This window comes from Mustela nivalis (assembly GCF_964662115.1).
Source record: "Mustela nivalis genome assembly, chromosome: 4".
In the NCBI taxonomy this organism is placed as follows: domain Eukaryota; kingdom Metazoa; phylum Chordata; class Mammalia; order Carnivora; family Mustelidae; genus Mustela; species Mustela nivalis.
In genome coordinates, this window is record NC_139023.1 from 148,744,945 (window position 1) to 148,763,461 (window position 18,517).

Genomic DNA, 18,517 nt, shown 5'->3' on the forward strand with positions numbered 1-18,517 from the left:
TTATTTAAGCAATATGTCCTCATTATAGAATAGTAGAAACACTATAGTGAAAGAAAAGTCATTCACAGCCCCAACACCAAATAAAACCCTAACATTTTAATATGTTTCCTTCTAGGAATTTTTTTTATGCTTAGGCTATTTGGAGGGTTGAGGTGGTTTATACATATACACACAGAGAGATACACATGCTTACATATATATGATAAGTAATTTTAATGGCCTTTTCACTTAATGTTATGCAAGCATTTATCTGTTATGTAGCCGCTCTCTGTTAAAATGTTAACGTATTTAAATTTGTACTTAATTTCCATGGAATAAATATTCCATACTTTGCTTAATTCCTTCCAAATTTTTTTTAAATTGAAGGTATTGCCAGTTGTTAATATTGTAAATGGCACTGCAGGTGAACAGTTTTATGCCTATAACTTTTTATAGTTCTTAGGATTATTTCTTTAGGATAAATTCCGTGCGGTAGAATTATCAGGTAAAGGTATAAACACTTCAAGAATCCCACCATATTACTTAGTTGCTTTTCAGAGGTTATAACAATTTACAGTCATTTTAGCAGCGTTATCTTTTTCCCCAAATAATTCTCTCCTATTTATGCATTTGCACACACACAGATACAGTGTTTCTCTCTTTGCTGACTTGGTGGATTAAAGTGCCATTTCAATTTGTATTTTGTAATTATGGTAATACATTTTTCAGTTTTGCATGTAATAATAATTCTTTCATCTTTTTGGAATTGTATGTTTTTGTTCTCTGACCAATTACTCTGTTGGATATAAACATTTTTTATGTTAATTTAGATGAACTTTCTAGGTAAGGACATTCTGGATTCATTTGGGTTTTTTGTTTTTTAAAGATTTTATTCATCAGAGAGAGCAAGCAAATGCATGAGCAGGGGGGAGGGGCAGGGGAGAAGCAGCAGCAGATTCCCTGCTGAGCCCGGAGGCTGATGTGGGGCTTGACCCCAGAACTCTAAAATCACGGCCTAAGCCAAGGGCAGAAGTTTAACCAACCGAGGCACATAGGCATCCCTCATTGATTTTTTTTTTTTTTTAATAGTTGTTACAAATATTTTTGCCCACTCTATCTTGGGCTTTTCATTTTTGTATCTGTTGTTAGATCCATCCTTTATGATTTCTTCAGATGCTTCTGAACTGAGAGCTGCTTTTCTCTTCCAGGATTTCATTAAATAGTGAAAGAAAATACTTGGTTTTTTTCTAGGTTTCCTGTTCTTTAAATTTGAATACCTACTCTGGGTTGGTTGGTTTTGGGTTTTGTTATTTGATTTTTTTGTTTTGGGTTTTGTTTTTTTTTTTTAAGATTTTCTTTATTTATTTGACAGACAGAGATCACAAGTAGGCAGAGAGGCAGGCAGAGAGAGAGGGGGAAGCAGGCTCCCTGCTGAACAGAGAGACCACTGCGGGGCTTCCATCCCAGAACCCTGGGATCATGACCTGAGCTGAAGGCAGAGGCTCTAACCCACTGAGCCACCCAGGCGCCCCTATTTTGGGAGTGTTTTTTGTTACTCTATCACATGTTTGCTTGATCTGTGTTCCTGTTGTCTTAGGAAATGAGATTGATCAGAACTCTTTTTTTTTTTTCTCCTTCAAATTCTTAGCTAGAGAAAGTGCCTTTGGGATATTCTTTTAGAGAAGAGAGTGAAAGTATTTATAAAATTATTTCATTCACAGAAATACTTAATTTTTCTATTTAGAAAAATGGAATTCACCTGGCCTCATTTGGAACATAGTTAATAATTCATTCTTTCCTTACCAAAAGTTTATCTTTACAATTTTTAGGCCAGTGAATTACAACTGAAGGCCTGTTTATAATATAGTACTAATTCATAAATGTCCCAATTACTAATTCCCCTGTGTTAGCTGTGTAGATTTTGAGTCTAATGGCCTCTCCTCAGTAGTTAATAGCGAGGTATCTAGACTCGAAGCCTTAAAGTCCCCTGAAACACTTTTCTTTAACACAGCTCCTAGGTGTACCAGTAATCAGAATTCATTACTTTAGGTATCCTTAGAAGAAAATACGGCACGTTTCAAATAATACCAAATAGCTGAGTCTTACTATTCATTTTCCTTAGTATCCTCAGAATAAAGAACAGTTCAGTGATAATATTGCAAAGACAATTCTTCACGTTAACAGATCTTGTTTGTAATCTTTTCAGAAAAACTCAAAAGGGAGTATGAATGGACTGTATGCCTCTTCTGACTGCATCCCAACAAATAAATGAGTGACAAAATAGAGCTAACATTTCTCTCTTGAGCAAAATTGAATTGCCCTAAAATAAAGAATTTCTACAAATCAGTAAGAAAAAAGCAGACAGCCCAGTAGGAGAATGGGCAAAAATACTTGAACAAACACTTCACAAATAGGATATTCAAACAGCCAATAAACGTACTTAAAAGTTCTCAAAGTCATTAATCTTCAAAGAAATGAAATTTAAAACTATGATGCATTCCTACTATATACTCACCAGAAAAGCTAAGAATAGCTAAAATGAAAAAAGACAAAACCAAGTGTTGATAAGAGGATTGAGCAACTGGAATTCTTCATTTCCTGCTAGTACATTGGTACATCATGTTGGACATTATCTACTAAGGGTGAATATATATGCATACCCCAAGACCCAGCAATTGTACTGCTAAGGGTGAATATATATGCATACCCCAAGACCCAGCAATTATACTCCTAGATGTATACTCAACAGAAATACCTACATATATTTACCAAAAGTCACAGACACAAGTTATTGTTGGTAATATCAGAGCGGCAACAAGTGTCCATCAACAATAGAATGCATAAATAAATTGTGATGTAGTCATACAGTGAAATACTATGAAAAATAATAAATTAATTACAACCTCATGAAACAACATGGCTGATTTTTTTCAACATAAAATTGAGCAAAGGAAACCAGATCCAAAAGACTACCTAATATACAATTCTGTTAATACGAAGTCCAAAAACTTTGGGTGGAATTGTAACTGGAAACACGCATGAGGTGGACTTCTAAGATTTTGATATTCTTTTTCTTAATTTGAATGTCCGGGTGCTGGTTATGAGATATGTAAAAATCTATCTAAGATACACTCCGGTAAAAGTTTGCACAAAAACTTCTTAAACTAATTTTTGTTTTAGGAAATATTGTTGGGCCCATTTGGAATTCACAAGCTTTCCTGAATTAGTAGGACTAGCAGAGGAAGAGGGAGCAGACTCCCCACTGAGCAGGGAACCCCATGCACGGCCCAATCCCAGGACACTGAGAACATGACCTGCGCCAAAGGCAGATTCTGACCTGACAGAGCCCCCCAGGCACCCCTGTTTTATACTTCAAAAACTTTTTTCCCTACTTTATTTTACTGTTCCACCATTAGCAGCCCACAGGTATTTTTTCCTTAATTAATGTGTTTTGTTCCGCCGGAAGGGTTGCTAAATCGGGAGACTGCTTGTATAATTACAGAAGTGTAGCAAATGTTACCTTTATAGAGGACGTGATAGCCTTGCCTGGCATAGATCCATAAATCTACTACCTAGCCTGCTGAGGTATCACAGCTATATCTTGGGTTGTATGCCTGCAGTGTGCTAGTTATAAATTGGCTTAGATCTCATGCTTTGTTGTTTAGGTCAGCTCTGGGTCACTACTCTTAGTATCTGTTTACGCATCTGTTCATGACACATTCACACTCTTACCTAGTGGTAGGTGCAGAGCTTATAGCTGTGCATGATAAATAGCATTTGCTTCTATTTTCCAGGAACTCAGAAATGAAGTTTTCTTTTTTTTATAAAGCTAGAAGTCCTTGTTGTGGTGGAAATTCAGGAATTTATCCTAAAAGCATTAACTTTGCCCTTTCCACCTATCCTCAGATAGAACTTATTTATTACTCAAAGTAACCTTTATCTGTTTTGGTGTTTTATTCCTTTAATAATTAGACTGCTCTTGAATATCCAATCTTAAGATTGCTGAAAATGCTTGAAGAATATGTTTCTCTTCCGAATCTGTCAGTTAGCGGAAGTCTTTCAAAGTCCATTAACATCTGACACAAGTTCTTTTTTTTTCCCCACTGAGCCAATCTGATTGAATTACTATGTGGCAGGGATGGCTAGTGGTATTTGTTATAACTTGGTTTTTAATATAAAGGCTTGTTACTGAAGATAGTGGCATAGGATACAAGTCACTGTAGCATTCTGTCAGGAAAGACCACCTGATGTAGTCTCTCCAGGTAAGGAAGCGGGCCTGATGAGTTTAAGTAACCAGTCAAGTCAGTGGTGAGTCTTGTGGACGTCTTATCTTCCAACTCCAAACTGGCAGTTCTCTGTGCCTGGTTCATAACTGTCCTCTTGGAGGTCTTCTCTTCACCAATGTCCTGGATTGGATTCTTTGTTTTCTGGATTCCAAGTTAACCCTTTTTATTTGTTTATTCCTTGACTTTACTAAAACACATTTTCTACCAGGTTCCTTAGGAAAGGTTCCTCATAGAAAGTAAGCCTTTGGTGTACTCAAAAAATGGCTCTATGCAACCTTCGCACTTACAGACTTGTGTAAAGACTTTTTTTTAAGGCATTGCACCATTGCCTTGTAGCTTTTAGCATTGTTGTTAAGGAGCATAATGTGTTTTTATTCCTAATCCTGTATTCCTTATTCTTTAATCCTGTGATCTATGTAACCTGGGTGTTTTGTTTTGTTAACTCTGTTTAAGAAATTGTCTTTATCCCATGTATTGTGAAATTTCACAGTGCTGTATCTTGGCAAGAGTTTTTTTTTAACTACTTGTGCTAGATTTTTGAAGAATCTGTCATCTGGGAAATTTCCTTGTACCACTGGTTAATTTTCCCCTTTCATTTTCTATGTTCTCTTTTTTAAACTCCTCTTAGGCAAATGTTGGATCTCCCATATTCATCAAATATTTTTTACCTATTTTTTCCTATTTTTACCTATTTTTTCCTTTTTTTTCTGCTTTCTTCTATTCTTATATTTATCTTTCAACTTTTCAGTTAGATGTTTTTATTTTTGTTATAGCTTGCTTTGATTTTCAGGAGTTCTTTCTTACCTTCTGGTTGTGTGATTTTTTCCTACCATCCTGTTCTTGTATAATGGATGTAATAGATCTTCTCTCTCTGAGGGAATTACAGGGTTTGTTTTTTAAGTTTTATTTTCCTTTATACAATGCATCTTTCCTCCACATTCCTTTTTTTTTTGTTTTGTTTTGTTTTGTTTTGTTTTGTTTTGCCCTTTATTTTCTAGGCTTCCTCCAAATTTCTGGTGATCCTTAGCCAGATGGTCATACTTTAAAAGTAGGTGACCAGGGGGACCTGGGTAGCTTAGTCTGTTAAGCATCCAGCTCTTAATTTCACCTCTGGGTTGTGAGATTGAGCCCCATGTCAGGCTCCTTTCTGGACGTGGAGACTGCTTAAGATTCTCTCTCTCCCTCTCCCTCTGCTCCATTACCCTCTTTTTCCCCTCTCTTAGAAAAAATAAATAAAATTAAAATTTAAAAAGTAAGGGACTGAAAGAACAGACTGCAAGTTCTGGGTGGCTAGCTACTGGTATACCTCATTGAAAGATATTCATGTAATAAGCTTTCCTTTTCTTGTTTTAAGGTTTTATTTTGTTTATATTTTTTAAGATTTTTATTTTTCAGTAATCTACACCAACATGGGCCTCAAACTCACAACCCCAAAATCAAGAGTCACATGCTCTACTGACTGAGCCAGCCATCCATGCCCCAGCTCTCCTTTTCTTTAGGGGATTCTCAAATGTCAGTATCTTGAACTCTTATTTAGGGCTGTTTGCCGAATCCAGAGATGAACTCTCCAACTTCCTGCTTGGAAGTGGCTGGTATGAGTAGATCACAAAATTGACTGCTGGCATCCAGGAAGCAAGGCAGGGGATTCACCAATGTGCTGGCTTTCACTTAATCTCTCTGTTTTCAGCCTTTATCCTCACCTAGGCCTTCCTTTGTACCTGGAATCACAGCATTCAGGAGTTTCTCCAGGAACAAATGGGCAGGGCAGAACAAATGCCTTGTAGGCAGGGCAAAAGAATAAGGGATAAATCCCTCCATCTTCAGACTTTGATCCCATGATTTCTTCCGTCCTGCCTGGTTAATGGTACATTTGACCCATGAGCCTTTCTGGGACTCTAATGTGACTGAGCTGGACCTTCATTGGTAATCACTTTTGCAGATACTTTGCTTATAGCTCTATTTACCTGCAAAGTCATTTGCCAATCTTCATTCATTTTCTGTCTTTCAAAAATTTATTACTATCACTGGTCCTGTACTCAAACCCCCAATCCGCATCTCCTCTGATGTTCTTTTTGTTCTTCTGGGTTTATACTTTTATAAAAGTTCATCTCTTATTATTACTATGATTTTGGAGGGAAAGGAAGGAAGCACATGTTTTAATTCTTGTTTAACCAGAAGTCCAGAACCAATTTCATCTATCATCATTCTTATTAGCCCATCTATCTTCTAAATTTATCATAGAAGCACTTGAACTACTTCTCTGAAATCCTGTATTCCAACATGCATTCAAACTAGGTACAGAATGACTTGCATACATGTTCTTTTGGGTGGCTATAGACTACTTATAAAGGCTTAATGAATTGTTAATATACAAATGGTACACAGAAAATTACATGCAATTACAGAAGAATATCTCTAAAACCAAATGATGCACAAAGAATATAGCATTTAAGAATATGACAAAAATTAGTGAGAGAGATTGAAAAATTAGTGAGAGAGAGTTACATTTCTTTGAAAAGCAAGTTAAGCAGTGGAAAGCTTTGCAAGAATAATGTAGCACGAGATAAAAAGCATTGTTATAGTCACAAGATACAGTACAGCTAGCTCCACCAATGCCGGGGTGGAGTGAGAGGAAACTGAGTCCACCTTCATTCCTCTATTACACAGTGTGCTAAATTAAGAGCAAATGAGCAGTGCAAAGTCATGGAAAGGATAATGCCTGGTGTCTCCATGCTTTATCCCAAATAAAGCCAGCTGGGATGATACAGTACAGGAAATGACTGTGTCAAAGTAGATAAATTAGATGTATTTCTCAGTGTCTAGATAACAAATAGTGTGTATCCCAGGTTAGGAATGGTACCAGCTGGCCTGAAGACAAAATAGGCATATCCAGGGACTGGCATACTCTTCCTGCTAAGGGCTGTATAGTAAACATTTTAGGTTTTGTAGGCAAGTGATGATCTCTGTCACGACTTTTTTAGAAGTTTAAACTAAGTATATTCTATATGAAAGTAGGATGCAGTCTAGAGGCAGGCATCGAATAAATTACCAGTGTGATATTAAGAAAGCAGTATTATAGAATTCAATATGAATTTTTTTTTAAGTGAGGCAACTTGTATTTGAAGGTCAGGAAGGCCTCTCTGAAGAATTGGCATTCATGCCGAGACCTAGAGATTAGCTAGATGAAGTAAAATTGATGTACTCTCCAGACAGAGGAAATTGCCTTTGCAAAAGGCAGAAAGGCAAGGTGGTGAGGGTGGCATGAGATGAGATTGCAGCAGTAGACCGACTGGATTAAACAGGGGCTTTGTAAACCAGCACACACACATTTTGTTCCAGGGAGATTGTAAGAACAATGAGTTGCTGTTTTATCTGCATCCCCTCCCTTGAAGGAAAGGAAAGGCATTCTAAGGACTTGGTAGGTATGTGCAAGAAGCTGGCCCAGGACTGAAACTTGACCATGGAAAACTTCATCAATCTCTGCATAACTGATGGAGTGGTAATTTTCTCTTCTCCATTCACAGGAATTTTTTGAGAACCCTGCTTTTCGTCCTGATGGTTTGAAACTCTACCCTACCCTGGTGATTCGTGGAACTGGGCTTTATGAGCTCTGGAAATCAGGAAGATATAAGAGTTATTCTCCTAGCGACCTGATTGAATTGGTGGCTCGGATCCTTGCCCTCGTGCCTCCATGGACTCGAGTGTACCGAGTGCAGAGGTAGTGTGTTACCTTTTATGCTGGAAATAATATTAATAATCAATAATAAAAATGAGTCTATTTAATTTCTAATTGAGAACAGTCCAAATTAATATTGAGGAGTTTGAATCTTTTTTTTTTTTTTAATTAGAAATGAGACCTGGAATTCTGTCTATACATAGAGATGGAAATGAAAGGACAGCATGTCCAAGCCACTTTGCCAGTATCTTATTTATTCATGTATTCATCTCTCCATTGATTCACGTGCCAGGCGATGAAATTACGATGGTACATATGCATGATGTTGGTTCCAGAATTTCCTTTTCCAGGCCTACTTCAGTCTGGATACAGTAGTGAGTACGGAGGAAGGAAGTGTAGGCATATATCTGTTATCCCTGTTGTAGAGCCTCTAAAGGGAAAAAGAAAGAGTAGTAATAACCATTCTTCACAGATATTAATGTAAATGTGGAGAAAGAATGAACTATTCCTGATGACATGAAGGAAATCATTTCAACTGCTTTTTTCCTAGAGGAGAGAAAAACTAAGATGTCATTTGCATTCATGACCTTTACTTATTTATTTATTTTATAAGAAACATAACACTGAAGAAAAATTTTAGGAGCCATAAAGTTACAGATCTACCTACAATCCTGACAGAGCCATGCCTGTATTTGCTGGTGAGGAAGGCACATTTCCACCACCTTGCCAAAAGCTGCCTAGATTCTAGTACAAACAAAAGGGGGAAAGGTGACTAGTGAATGTGTGTACAATCAGTTGCTGTGACTATTAACTCCACTGAGCACAAAAATTGTGTTCCTAATAATATAAAACAGTGAGTACTGAAAATAAGCAGAATGACCAACTAAAGGACAATTATCAAGAATATAAAGTAATGGATTTGCTTAAAAGTTGAAGGATATTTACACTAGTGATTTCTTAAATTTTTTAAATTATTGGCCCAATGTAAGGATCTAAATTGCCTGTATGATCTGGTTTTTTTCTTTTAATACTGAAGAAAACTAAGCTGCCAAAACTGTTTGTGTTGTCCTTCCCCTTCTTTTTCCAACCCTTCTCAAACAACTCAGTTCAAAAGACATTAGAAGGTGCTCACAATGCAGCCATCCGCCCAGAAGTAGGGAGCCACAGGGCATGGAGGTCGCTGTTGTGGAGGAGGCAGTGCTATTGTGTGGTCTCTGGCAGCCTGGATGTGGTAGTGAGGGCATTCTTGGTGAGGTCTGGTCTGGCGCAGGATGTCAGTACTGAGCAGGGTGAGGACACGTCCTGGAGTAGGTGGGGGATGGGGTGCAGAGAAGAGAACAGCAGTGGAAGATTGGTTACTTGTAGAAGGTTGATCTAGGAAGTAGATAATATTAAGGATAATGGGAGCTAGGCTTTGTGTTATCTGGAATGGGAATTAGAAATGTGAAAAAGGAGAAAATTGGAATGTACCCCATGATGTTTTAGAATAGGAGATACTGGTGTGAACTCATGGTTTTCAGCATATGGGTAGATACAGAAATAATTATAAATAGTATAATAAATAATAAATATAGTGTGTGTGTCTTTTTCACAGTCTTTAATGCAATGGTATTTTGCATTTTTGTGCTATTTTTTGGTCATTTCACTATTTAAAATGACCCTTAAAGGTGGTACTGAAATGTTGTGTACTGTTCCTAAGTGCAAGAAGGCTATGACATGCCTTATGGAGAAATGACATGTGTTATATAAGCTTCATTCGGCCTTGAGTATAGCACTGTTGGCCGGGAGTTCAGTGTTGTATCAACAATTTTATATATATATATGGTGGTCTTAAACACATGTGAAGCAAGGTTATATGTTGATTATTAAATGAAAATGTTGTGACTAGAGGCTCACAGGAACCTAGCCCTGTATTTCCCCTAGGAGCAATATTTTAATATTCACTAACTCAGCATTCGTGGAAACTTTGTAGAATATAGTTACTGAGAATAATGCATATTGACTGTACATTGTTTCAGAATCCCTCCCTATAACATGCTTATTAATTACAGAGCAGAAATAAGTAATTTGACTGTGGAGAAGACTGGCAGCTGGTGAAAGTGAATACCATCAGTAATCGTACAAGTCATTTAATGTGCCACATGATAGTATGACGGTATCACTTCTGTGTTACTCAGCCAAAACTCCATAATCTGAATTTAATTATGAGGAAACAACAGACAATCCCAAATTGAGAGGTACTCTAAAAAATAGTGTGAAATCTTCAGAATTATAAGAATTAAGGAAAGAGTTTCATTTTGAAGGAGACTAAAAAGTCATGACACCTAAATACAACACAGGGTTCTGACTGGACCCTTTTGCCATAAAGGACATTGTTTAGACACTGGTGAGCCTGCAGTGGAGTCCAGGATTAGACAGTAGTAAAGTACTGTTGTTAACTTCCTGATTTTGGTGGTTGTATTATGGTTGTGTAAGAGAATATCCCTGTTATATACTGGAAATACTTCCAGTATTCTGAGGGTGTTGGAACATCTTGTTCCCAATTTGCCATCAAATAATTTAGGAAAATAGTTATTTGTACTGCACTTGGGACTTTTTCTGTAACTTTGAGATTGTTTCAAAAAATGTAAACTAATACAATAGAAAACAAAGATGCAATAAGTAGTATTAACAAAAACAAAAGATAAAGATTATTTGCATTTAACTGACTTGAGCAACGAGATAAAAGTGAAGATACTACTTCCCAGCAGCTGAGTATGAAAAAGCAAATCTGTTGTGTTGACGTCAACTTAATGATGGTGATCTTATCAGCTCTGAGTACCTGAGATACTCACCTGACCCTTATTACTCATATTGGGCCCCAACACATATTTCCCCCATGGGGGCCAGTGTTGCTGGACTAGCCCCTATGCTGCTTATTATAACTGCAAGACACACTTCAGCAAAAACCATCAGGGGACTTAGAGAAACAAGACTCAAGTGTCCTGGAAGGTCCCCAGCAAACCCAATAGGTACACAGTGAACTTGAGGGGGAATGCGGGAAAGGCATGAACCTGCCTTTATTAGGATCCAAGGGTAGAGTGTCTAGGGTTTTGTGGGTTCATTCATTGGTTAATTTAAAGAACAAAAATGGGAATTAAGGTGTGATAAGGAAGAAAATGGGGCCACTCCGAGGGTCATTTATGTAGGTTACCAACGGCTTTCTCAAAGAGAGAACTTCATGGGGGGAAGGGACTGTCTAAATCCTTATCTGGTCATTTTGCTAGTAGCTGTGTCACACAGCTAGCAATATGTTTACTCAGGATAGATGTCTTTTGAAATGGATGCCTCAACAATCAAAAACTTAATGTCAAGCACTCATGCTACAGAAAGCTTAATGTCAGGCACTTAAACACTGCAGGGCAGCCAGAAAATAATACTTCCCAGCAGCAGCGAATGGCAGCAGATATCACAGAGTAGATAGAAATGTCACAGCCATAGACACCATAGTTTTCTTACCATAAGTAACAAGGCATAGCTCACACAATCAGGTGAAGAATTTGCATTCTCCCCCTTCACTTTCAGTTTTAAATTTCTTACTGCTGTAACCAGTGATTCAAAACCAACAGAGACATTGCTATAACATTAAAAGCTTAAGTTTATAGACTATGAAATATCACCATGGGACATTATCCTGGCCTACCACCAACTAAGAAAATAAAGACTTTGAGAAAATAAGAGCAGCAAAATAATCTCTGTAGGAAAATTGTAAGGGCATCATGACCAAAGAATTAAGAACATGTGTGTTAATACTTCCAAAGGTTGTGTGTGAGAAGGGCATATTATGGGTAACCAACATGAGGCTGAGGAGAGAAAATCTGTTCTCAGTTCTCCTGTCATGACCCCAGTAGAGCTCTCTCTGGAGAATCTGGCAATAAAAGTGTCCCCCAGCTCTAATTCCAAGAAGCCAAACTGTCAGTTCTATTTCTCTATCAATACATCACTTAAAAGATTTATGCAGGACAAATGGTACAGGTGGGTGTAGGCTTGAGATTTTGAAGTGACACTCTTTTTTTACTTTACGATGTGTGGGTGAATTAAAACTTAACAGAATGCTGTAAAACAAGAGGTACAATCTCTTTTAAAACATGGAATTAGTAATAGCCTCAGACACACTCAATTTATTTCAAAATCATGACTCAGTTCCTAACATAGCAAATGCCTTTGGTGGAGAGAGTCATGCAAAGTCTACCTGTGATGTCAGATTTGCATGCTTTGGGACTGATAATTTACTTAATTTCGAATGTGATTATTTTTAAGTTTTTTAGAACAAAGATTAAAATCTTTATGATACTTTCTATTTTATTTTTTGTTTCCAATATAACAATGCTATTGTTAAACAAGTTTCTGTTAGAATTCTTTATTTTTTTAATGAACCATGCACTAATTTAAAGCATTTGTTTCCGAATAAGCCTGGACAGAATTCCTTCAAATTAGTTTATTTTTTGCGTTGAATATTAGTGAACTATTACTATGGCTGCCTGCATAAGAATTCATTCAGATTTATGTTTTGCTACTTGCTTTTTGCCCATTTTTATTTGCATACTTTCTTTGTGTATACTGCATAAAAAATTATTCAAATTTATTTTATATTGACTTGTTTTTTGTTATCAATAATCACTGAAATTCTAGCCTAGACTTCACAGTGCTGAGGTAGAGTGTTTCTGTGTACCACAGTTCACTGATCACAATACATTTCTTTTGGAGCATGTGATTTTATGATTTTTTTCCAACAGAGTTCGTAGGATATTACTAACTATCCAGAACTCGTATTTTCTACTTAAGTTCCAGCCATAAAGCACTGTATTTACATGAACAAAATAACTTCTCTATAAAGCTACTTTAAAAGCACTTTCAAAATATGTATTAATAACGGGCTTATTTTATTTTCCCAAAAATTTCCTTGTATGTTTGGGATGCATCTCTACATAGCAATACATTTTATACACTGGCAAATATTTTGTTTGCATTTTTGTGTTCCTTTTCTCATTAAAGACTTAGAATAATCTTCATAGTTATAATTTTAATGACAGCACCGCAGTTTAGCATTTCATTCTGTCTCATTTAGTCTGTTCCCTAATGTTGGACATTTAGGTTGCTTCTAACTTTTTTTTTTTTTTAAATCATTATCCTAATCTTCATGACAACTAAAATCCATGTAGATAGAAAAATCTATTTTTAGTTTTGATGAAGCCTTCTATTAGGGTAGTATAATCTAGGAGAAGGATCACTCATGATAAAGGAACCAAGTAAGATGGTGATGAATATACTTTATGGAACAAGGGGAGTATAAATGAATTTTATGGTTATTGCTATGTATAGTAATAAAGTTTTCCAAAGGAATTAGGATAAGCTACCAATTTAGAGTAATAAGCAGTTATTGGCTTAATCACAATCTCTATAGAATCAGATGCTTATATTTTTTATTTATCTAGGGATTTTAATTTGCATTTCTGTAGTTATTAGTGAAGGTTAACACTTTTTTCCTATAACTGATTATTATTTCTGCTTCTTCTTCAGTCAGTTGTCTGTTTATATATAAGTTGCCAGTCATGGAATTTGGGAATAAAGGAGATGGTGCTTTTTCTTGAGGTAACTCAGAGAAAATCTCAGTTTTACCTTTCAGAGGCCTTTTGAATTATCTTCATTCTTCTAGACAAAGACAAAGACTAGGGAGATAAAAAGCCATATTCACATAGTACATTTAACACTTAATAACAGTCTGATAGCTGTTTTCTGGTAAAAGCTTCATGTCTCAGCTTAATATTTTATATTTTATTCATTTTATATTTGGTTATAGCTCAAATTTGGTGTATCTGGACCTCTAGAAGGAAATTTGTATTGGTAACTGGAAAGTAAAATTTTGAAATAGAGGTGCTAAAGAAAGTTTTAGTGGGTAACTGAAACATTATATACAGATGTGTACAAGAAAAGGCTGGGTCTTTAGAGAGTGTTAATAAGTAACTGAGAAACCTGATTTGTGCAAAGGGAATCATATGGTTTTGACTCCACAATGTGCCTTCCAGCTTCAGTTTTAAACTTTTAGAGCAACTCTGAGAATGTAGAAAACTGATAAACCATTGGCAAGAGAAAAAAGTCCCTCCCAGAGTGTTGAATCTAGGTAATTTAATAATTATAGTTTATTTTTGTTTTAAACCATAGTAAAGGCAAATCACGTGTGTCTTTGTGTTCTGTGCATTTAGGATATCTGGCTATTTCTATGTAGGGTCCCCTAGTGATAACTTCTACCAATTACAGATAATAAACTTAGCACTGACTGGTGAATCTAAACATACAGGGAGATTTTAGGAATTGTTTTTCAGATAGGTGTTAGAAGGGGAGAGAGGAAGGAAAGTAGGAGAGAAGGTGTTTCAAGTGAAAATACAATGTTTTATACTTGGCCTTTTTTAAAAATGCTGTATTTTACTAATAGATTAGTTGGTATTTTTAATTAGACATTTCCCCCACCTTTTCTTTTCTTAACTAATTTATTATAATTTACACTTTTAATTTTATGACACTTGAATCAGTAACATCTGATTCAAGTAACATCTTACTTATTTTTATGAAGCAGTATTCTAATAGATGATTCTGTGTTGTGCCCCTGAAGGATGCAGTGAATGATTGAATGTAAAATTCTGTCCAGACACATGATGGAGCCACATTAAAGTGCTGCCGCCTGCGGGCTCTTTGACAGCTGTCTGCCTCAGTGTGGTATTTAAGTCACTGTGAACCATTAGAAGAGGAATACCAATTTGCAACCAAAACATGCTTCTGAAGCTTGAGAACCTTCAGACCAAAAAAGCTCTAGACATCACTTTGAAAGGTTTCTGATGAGCAAATTGCAAATATTAGCACCTCTAAGCTTAAAATGTTACCTACTGAAATAGGAAAGTGAATAAATATTCTTGAGTTATAATCTCTTTTCAAGTCAAGAAAGTGAAACTTGATTGAAACAAATTGAGAAAACCTAAAAATAATTTTAACTCCTACCTAGATGGAGTTCAGATGGTCAGTAATCTCACCTGGGCTTTGAACTCCTAGAAAAACTGTAACAGTATTTGTCTCTCTTTATATATTCCAGATTGCTTAATACACTCCTTTGCACATAAAAGGTACTCAGGATACATAGAATTCTGTCCCTTTGTTTTCACTGAAAGAAACCTTTGCTTTCGTTGAAAGAGATACTTTCGCTGAAAGTGGAGAGTGCCACATTTCTATTCCTTAATGAGGAAGAACTCACATCTGATACACTCCAAGCACATCACTGCCAAAGACTACTAAAACCATGTTGCAGGGCTTCTGGGTGGCTCAGTCAGTTAAATATCTGCCTTCCTCTCAGATCATGATCTCAGGGTTGCCCCACATTGTCAGGGCTCCCTGTTCAGCAGGGCGTCTGCTTCTCCCACTCCGTCTGCCCTTCCCCCCAGCTCATGCTCACTTGTGTGTGCGTTCTTTCTCTCTCTCAAATGAATAAATAAAATATTATTTATTTACTTGATAGACATCACATGCAGGCAGAGAGGCAGAGGGGTGAGGGGGAAGCAGGCTTCCCAGTGAGCAGAGAGCCCGATGCGGGGCTTGATCCCTGGACCCTGGGATCATGACCTGAGCCGAAGGCAGAGGCTTTAACCCACTGAGCCACCCAGGCACCCCTAAATAAAATCTTTAAAAAGAAAAATGTTGAATTTTTATATTGATAGACATAAATTTAACAATATTTATGAATTGTTCACATCATTAAAAAGCTCTCTATTACTAGGTTCTCTCTGGTTTGTGCTTCGTGGTAATCAGAGCTAGCTTCTGGGAAATGTAAGCTGTGTAGTCTCATAGCTCCTTGAACTTGGCTTAATGCTTTGCTTTCACCATCGTGAAATTATTAATAATTTCTTAACAAGAAGCTATTGTCCTTGTACTAGGCCCCACAAATTATTAGCCAGCTCTCTTGGTAATTATTTCTGTCATATAATTCTGCTTAACGACACTATATGATAAAACCAATCCCTTAGAGAGTTTACTTCCTTTGAAATTTTTAGTGTCTTTTAAAAGTACTGGTTTATTATTAAAATATTTGTAGAGAGCTCATCTTTCTTTCCCTTCCCATCTCTCCATCCCATCACCTATGGAGGCAATGCCATGGAGGCATTTACTGCTCATATCTGTCATCTGAAGAAATGGAGAAGGGTAGAGAGTGCAGTGGTAGCAGCTTGAGCAGTTAGGAGATTAGCAGATAAACTATTTGACTTAGCAAATAAGTCAATATACTAAAGATAAGAGAGCCAGATTTCTCATCATCTGATTTGAAAGGTGGAAAGTTGAACACTGGACTAGAATTGTAATTATCAGTATGAACTCATGAACTTTTTAAATTTACATACAGAAATAGTTATAAATGTACATTTATGTATATTCATATATGAGTGCCTATATGCACATACAAGTATGTACGTATATACATAAATTTCTTAGTTATTTACACTGTGTTTGGAGGCAATGATACCTCAGTAGTAATGAGCACAGTGAATGCTTAGATCTTGATTTCTAAATACCATTCCCCACTAAAAGGAATCAGGGCTGCTTGGAACATTGGCCAATTACAGGGTTGGAGCAGCAAACATACAAAATAAACCTGGAACATATTGTTGTTTCAGAAAGTAAGGAAATATTCAAAGAAGGTGAACATGTCAAAAGGACCCAGAAACCAGCCTGAATACATACCCACAGGCCAAATCTAATTTAAGCAACAAAATAAATAACATTAGCATCAGGTTACAACTCTTTGAATAAAAAAGGAATCCATGAGTTCATAAATGAATAAATAAATGGAGAAAAGAAAGCTCTTCCTTGTAATACAAGCCCAACTAATAAATGTAGGAGGGATGATTGATAATCACCAGTTTGACAGTCATAATAGGGATGGTGAAACAGGAGTCATCGGTGCATGTTAGACTAGTGTTTGGAGGGTTGTTGAGGAACAAGATACTGTTCTGATACTGTGCAAACAGGTGTCCTTTTCACAATCTTACTAAATAATCCATTTTTCACATTTTTGTGCTTTGTGTTGATTTTTGCATTTTAAAAGGGCCCCAAGCATAGTGCAGAATTGCTGTATAGCATTCCTAAGCACAAGCTGTAATAAACCTTCTGAAGAAAATAAATATTAGATGAGCTTCATTAAGGCATAAATTTAACTGCTGTTAGCCACAAGTGTTAGGTTAATGAGTCAGATACATGTTAAATAAAGTATTTTTACATAGAAATAAAATAAAAGAGGGTTATGTATCCATCAGTTGAAGAAAATGTAAGTGAGGCTCACAGAAACCTAACCCTGTGTTTTCTGTAGGAACAGTGTTTGAGTAATTACGAATACAGTACTCAGGGCACCTTTATAGAATTTATGCCTAGTGAATAACGAGAATCAAATGTATCTGCCATTCAATGAGTACTAATAGTGATTGCCAGTGATTTTATCAGATTAATATCATGTATAACAGGATTTTAAATTTTACCTGTAAGACATGGAAGTACATGTATTTCTGAGTTGTTTATAAAATGTTTCAGGGTAAATGGGGCGCCTGGGTGGCTCGGTTGGTTAAGCATCTGACTTCAGCTCAGGTCATGATCTCAGGGTTCTGAGTTCGAGCCCCAGAGGCCCACATCAGGCTCCACGGAGTGGGGAATTTGCTCCCTTTGCCACTGCCCCTCCTCCTGCTTGTGCATGTGCACGTGCACATGCGCGTGCATGCTCAAATAAAACCTTAAAAAATGTTTCAGGGTAAAAAAGGGCACTTAGAAGACTTGATCTTTGGCTTATATAATATGAAACAGTAAAATATTTAAAACAGTGTATTTGCACATTCCTGGCCAAAATAAATCTCATATAGATATAGATATATTTATTTATTTATTTTGCTTCAGTAACCTTCATTTAGTTTTATGTGATTATTAATTTGTTTGTTTGTTTTTGAGAGAGAGAGAGAGCACATGACAGGGAGGGGCAGAGCGAGAGGAAGAGAAGGTCACAATCAGACTGCTTGCTGAACACAGAGCCCTATGCAGGGCTCAGTCTCAACCCTGAGATCATGACCTGAGCTGAAACCAAGAGACGGCCACTTAATTGGCTATACCACCCAGGCGCCCCTGCAACTGATTTAAAATGTACTTGATTTTAAGAAATTATAGTTTCAAAATAGAAAGTTAATTTTTTTTGCTAAGAACTTTAAGTATACCATATATTTTAACTAATCCCTCTAAAATATATTCTTTAATATCACTCTTACACTGAACTCACTGATGTGTCATTGTCTTAAAGAATTTTGGCTTATCATTGCTTTATGTAATGTTTCATGGAAACTCTGCTGGCTTCCAGAGCCTAATAGATTTACTGTGTATATCTTTTAATGATAATTGATTGGCTGTTGATATTTTTGAGTGAGAAATATCTTACTAGAATCAAATGGGTGAATTAGCTAATTGTATATATTTAACATTTGGAGGGATAAGTAAAAAGAAGAAAAAAATTCAAGTTGATTCAAAA

At 36.4% G+C, this 18,517-nt stretch overlaps 1 protein-coding gene across 1 annotated transcript in view; it reads left to right on the top strand.

The window, feature by feature from the left end:
• The window catches only part of ELP3 (elongator acetyltransferase complex subunit 3), a 104,306-nt gene that overhangs the window by 49,197 nt on the left and 36,592 nt on the right, over window positions 1-18,517 (top strand). The window contains exon 10 of the mRNA XM_082726843.1: window positions 7,790-7,983. Within this exon, the coding sequence (XP_082582969.1) occupies window positions 7,790-7,983 (194 nt within the window). The remainder of the gene's footprint in view (window positions 1-7,789; window positions 7,984-18,517) is intronic.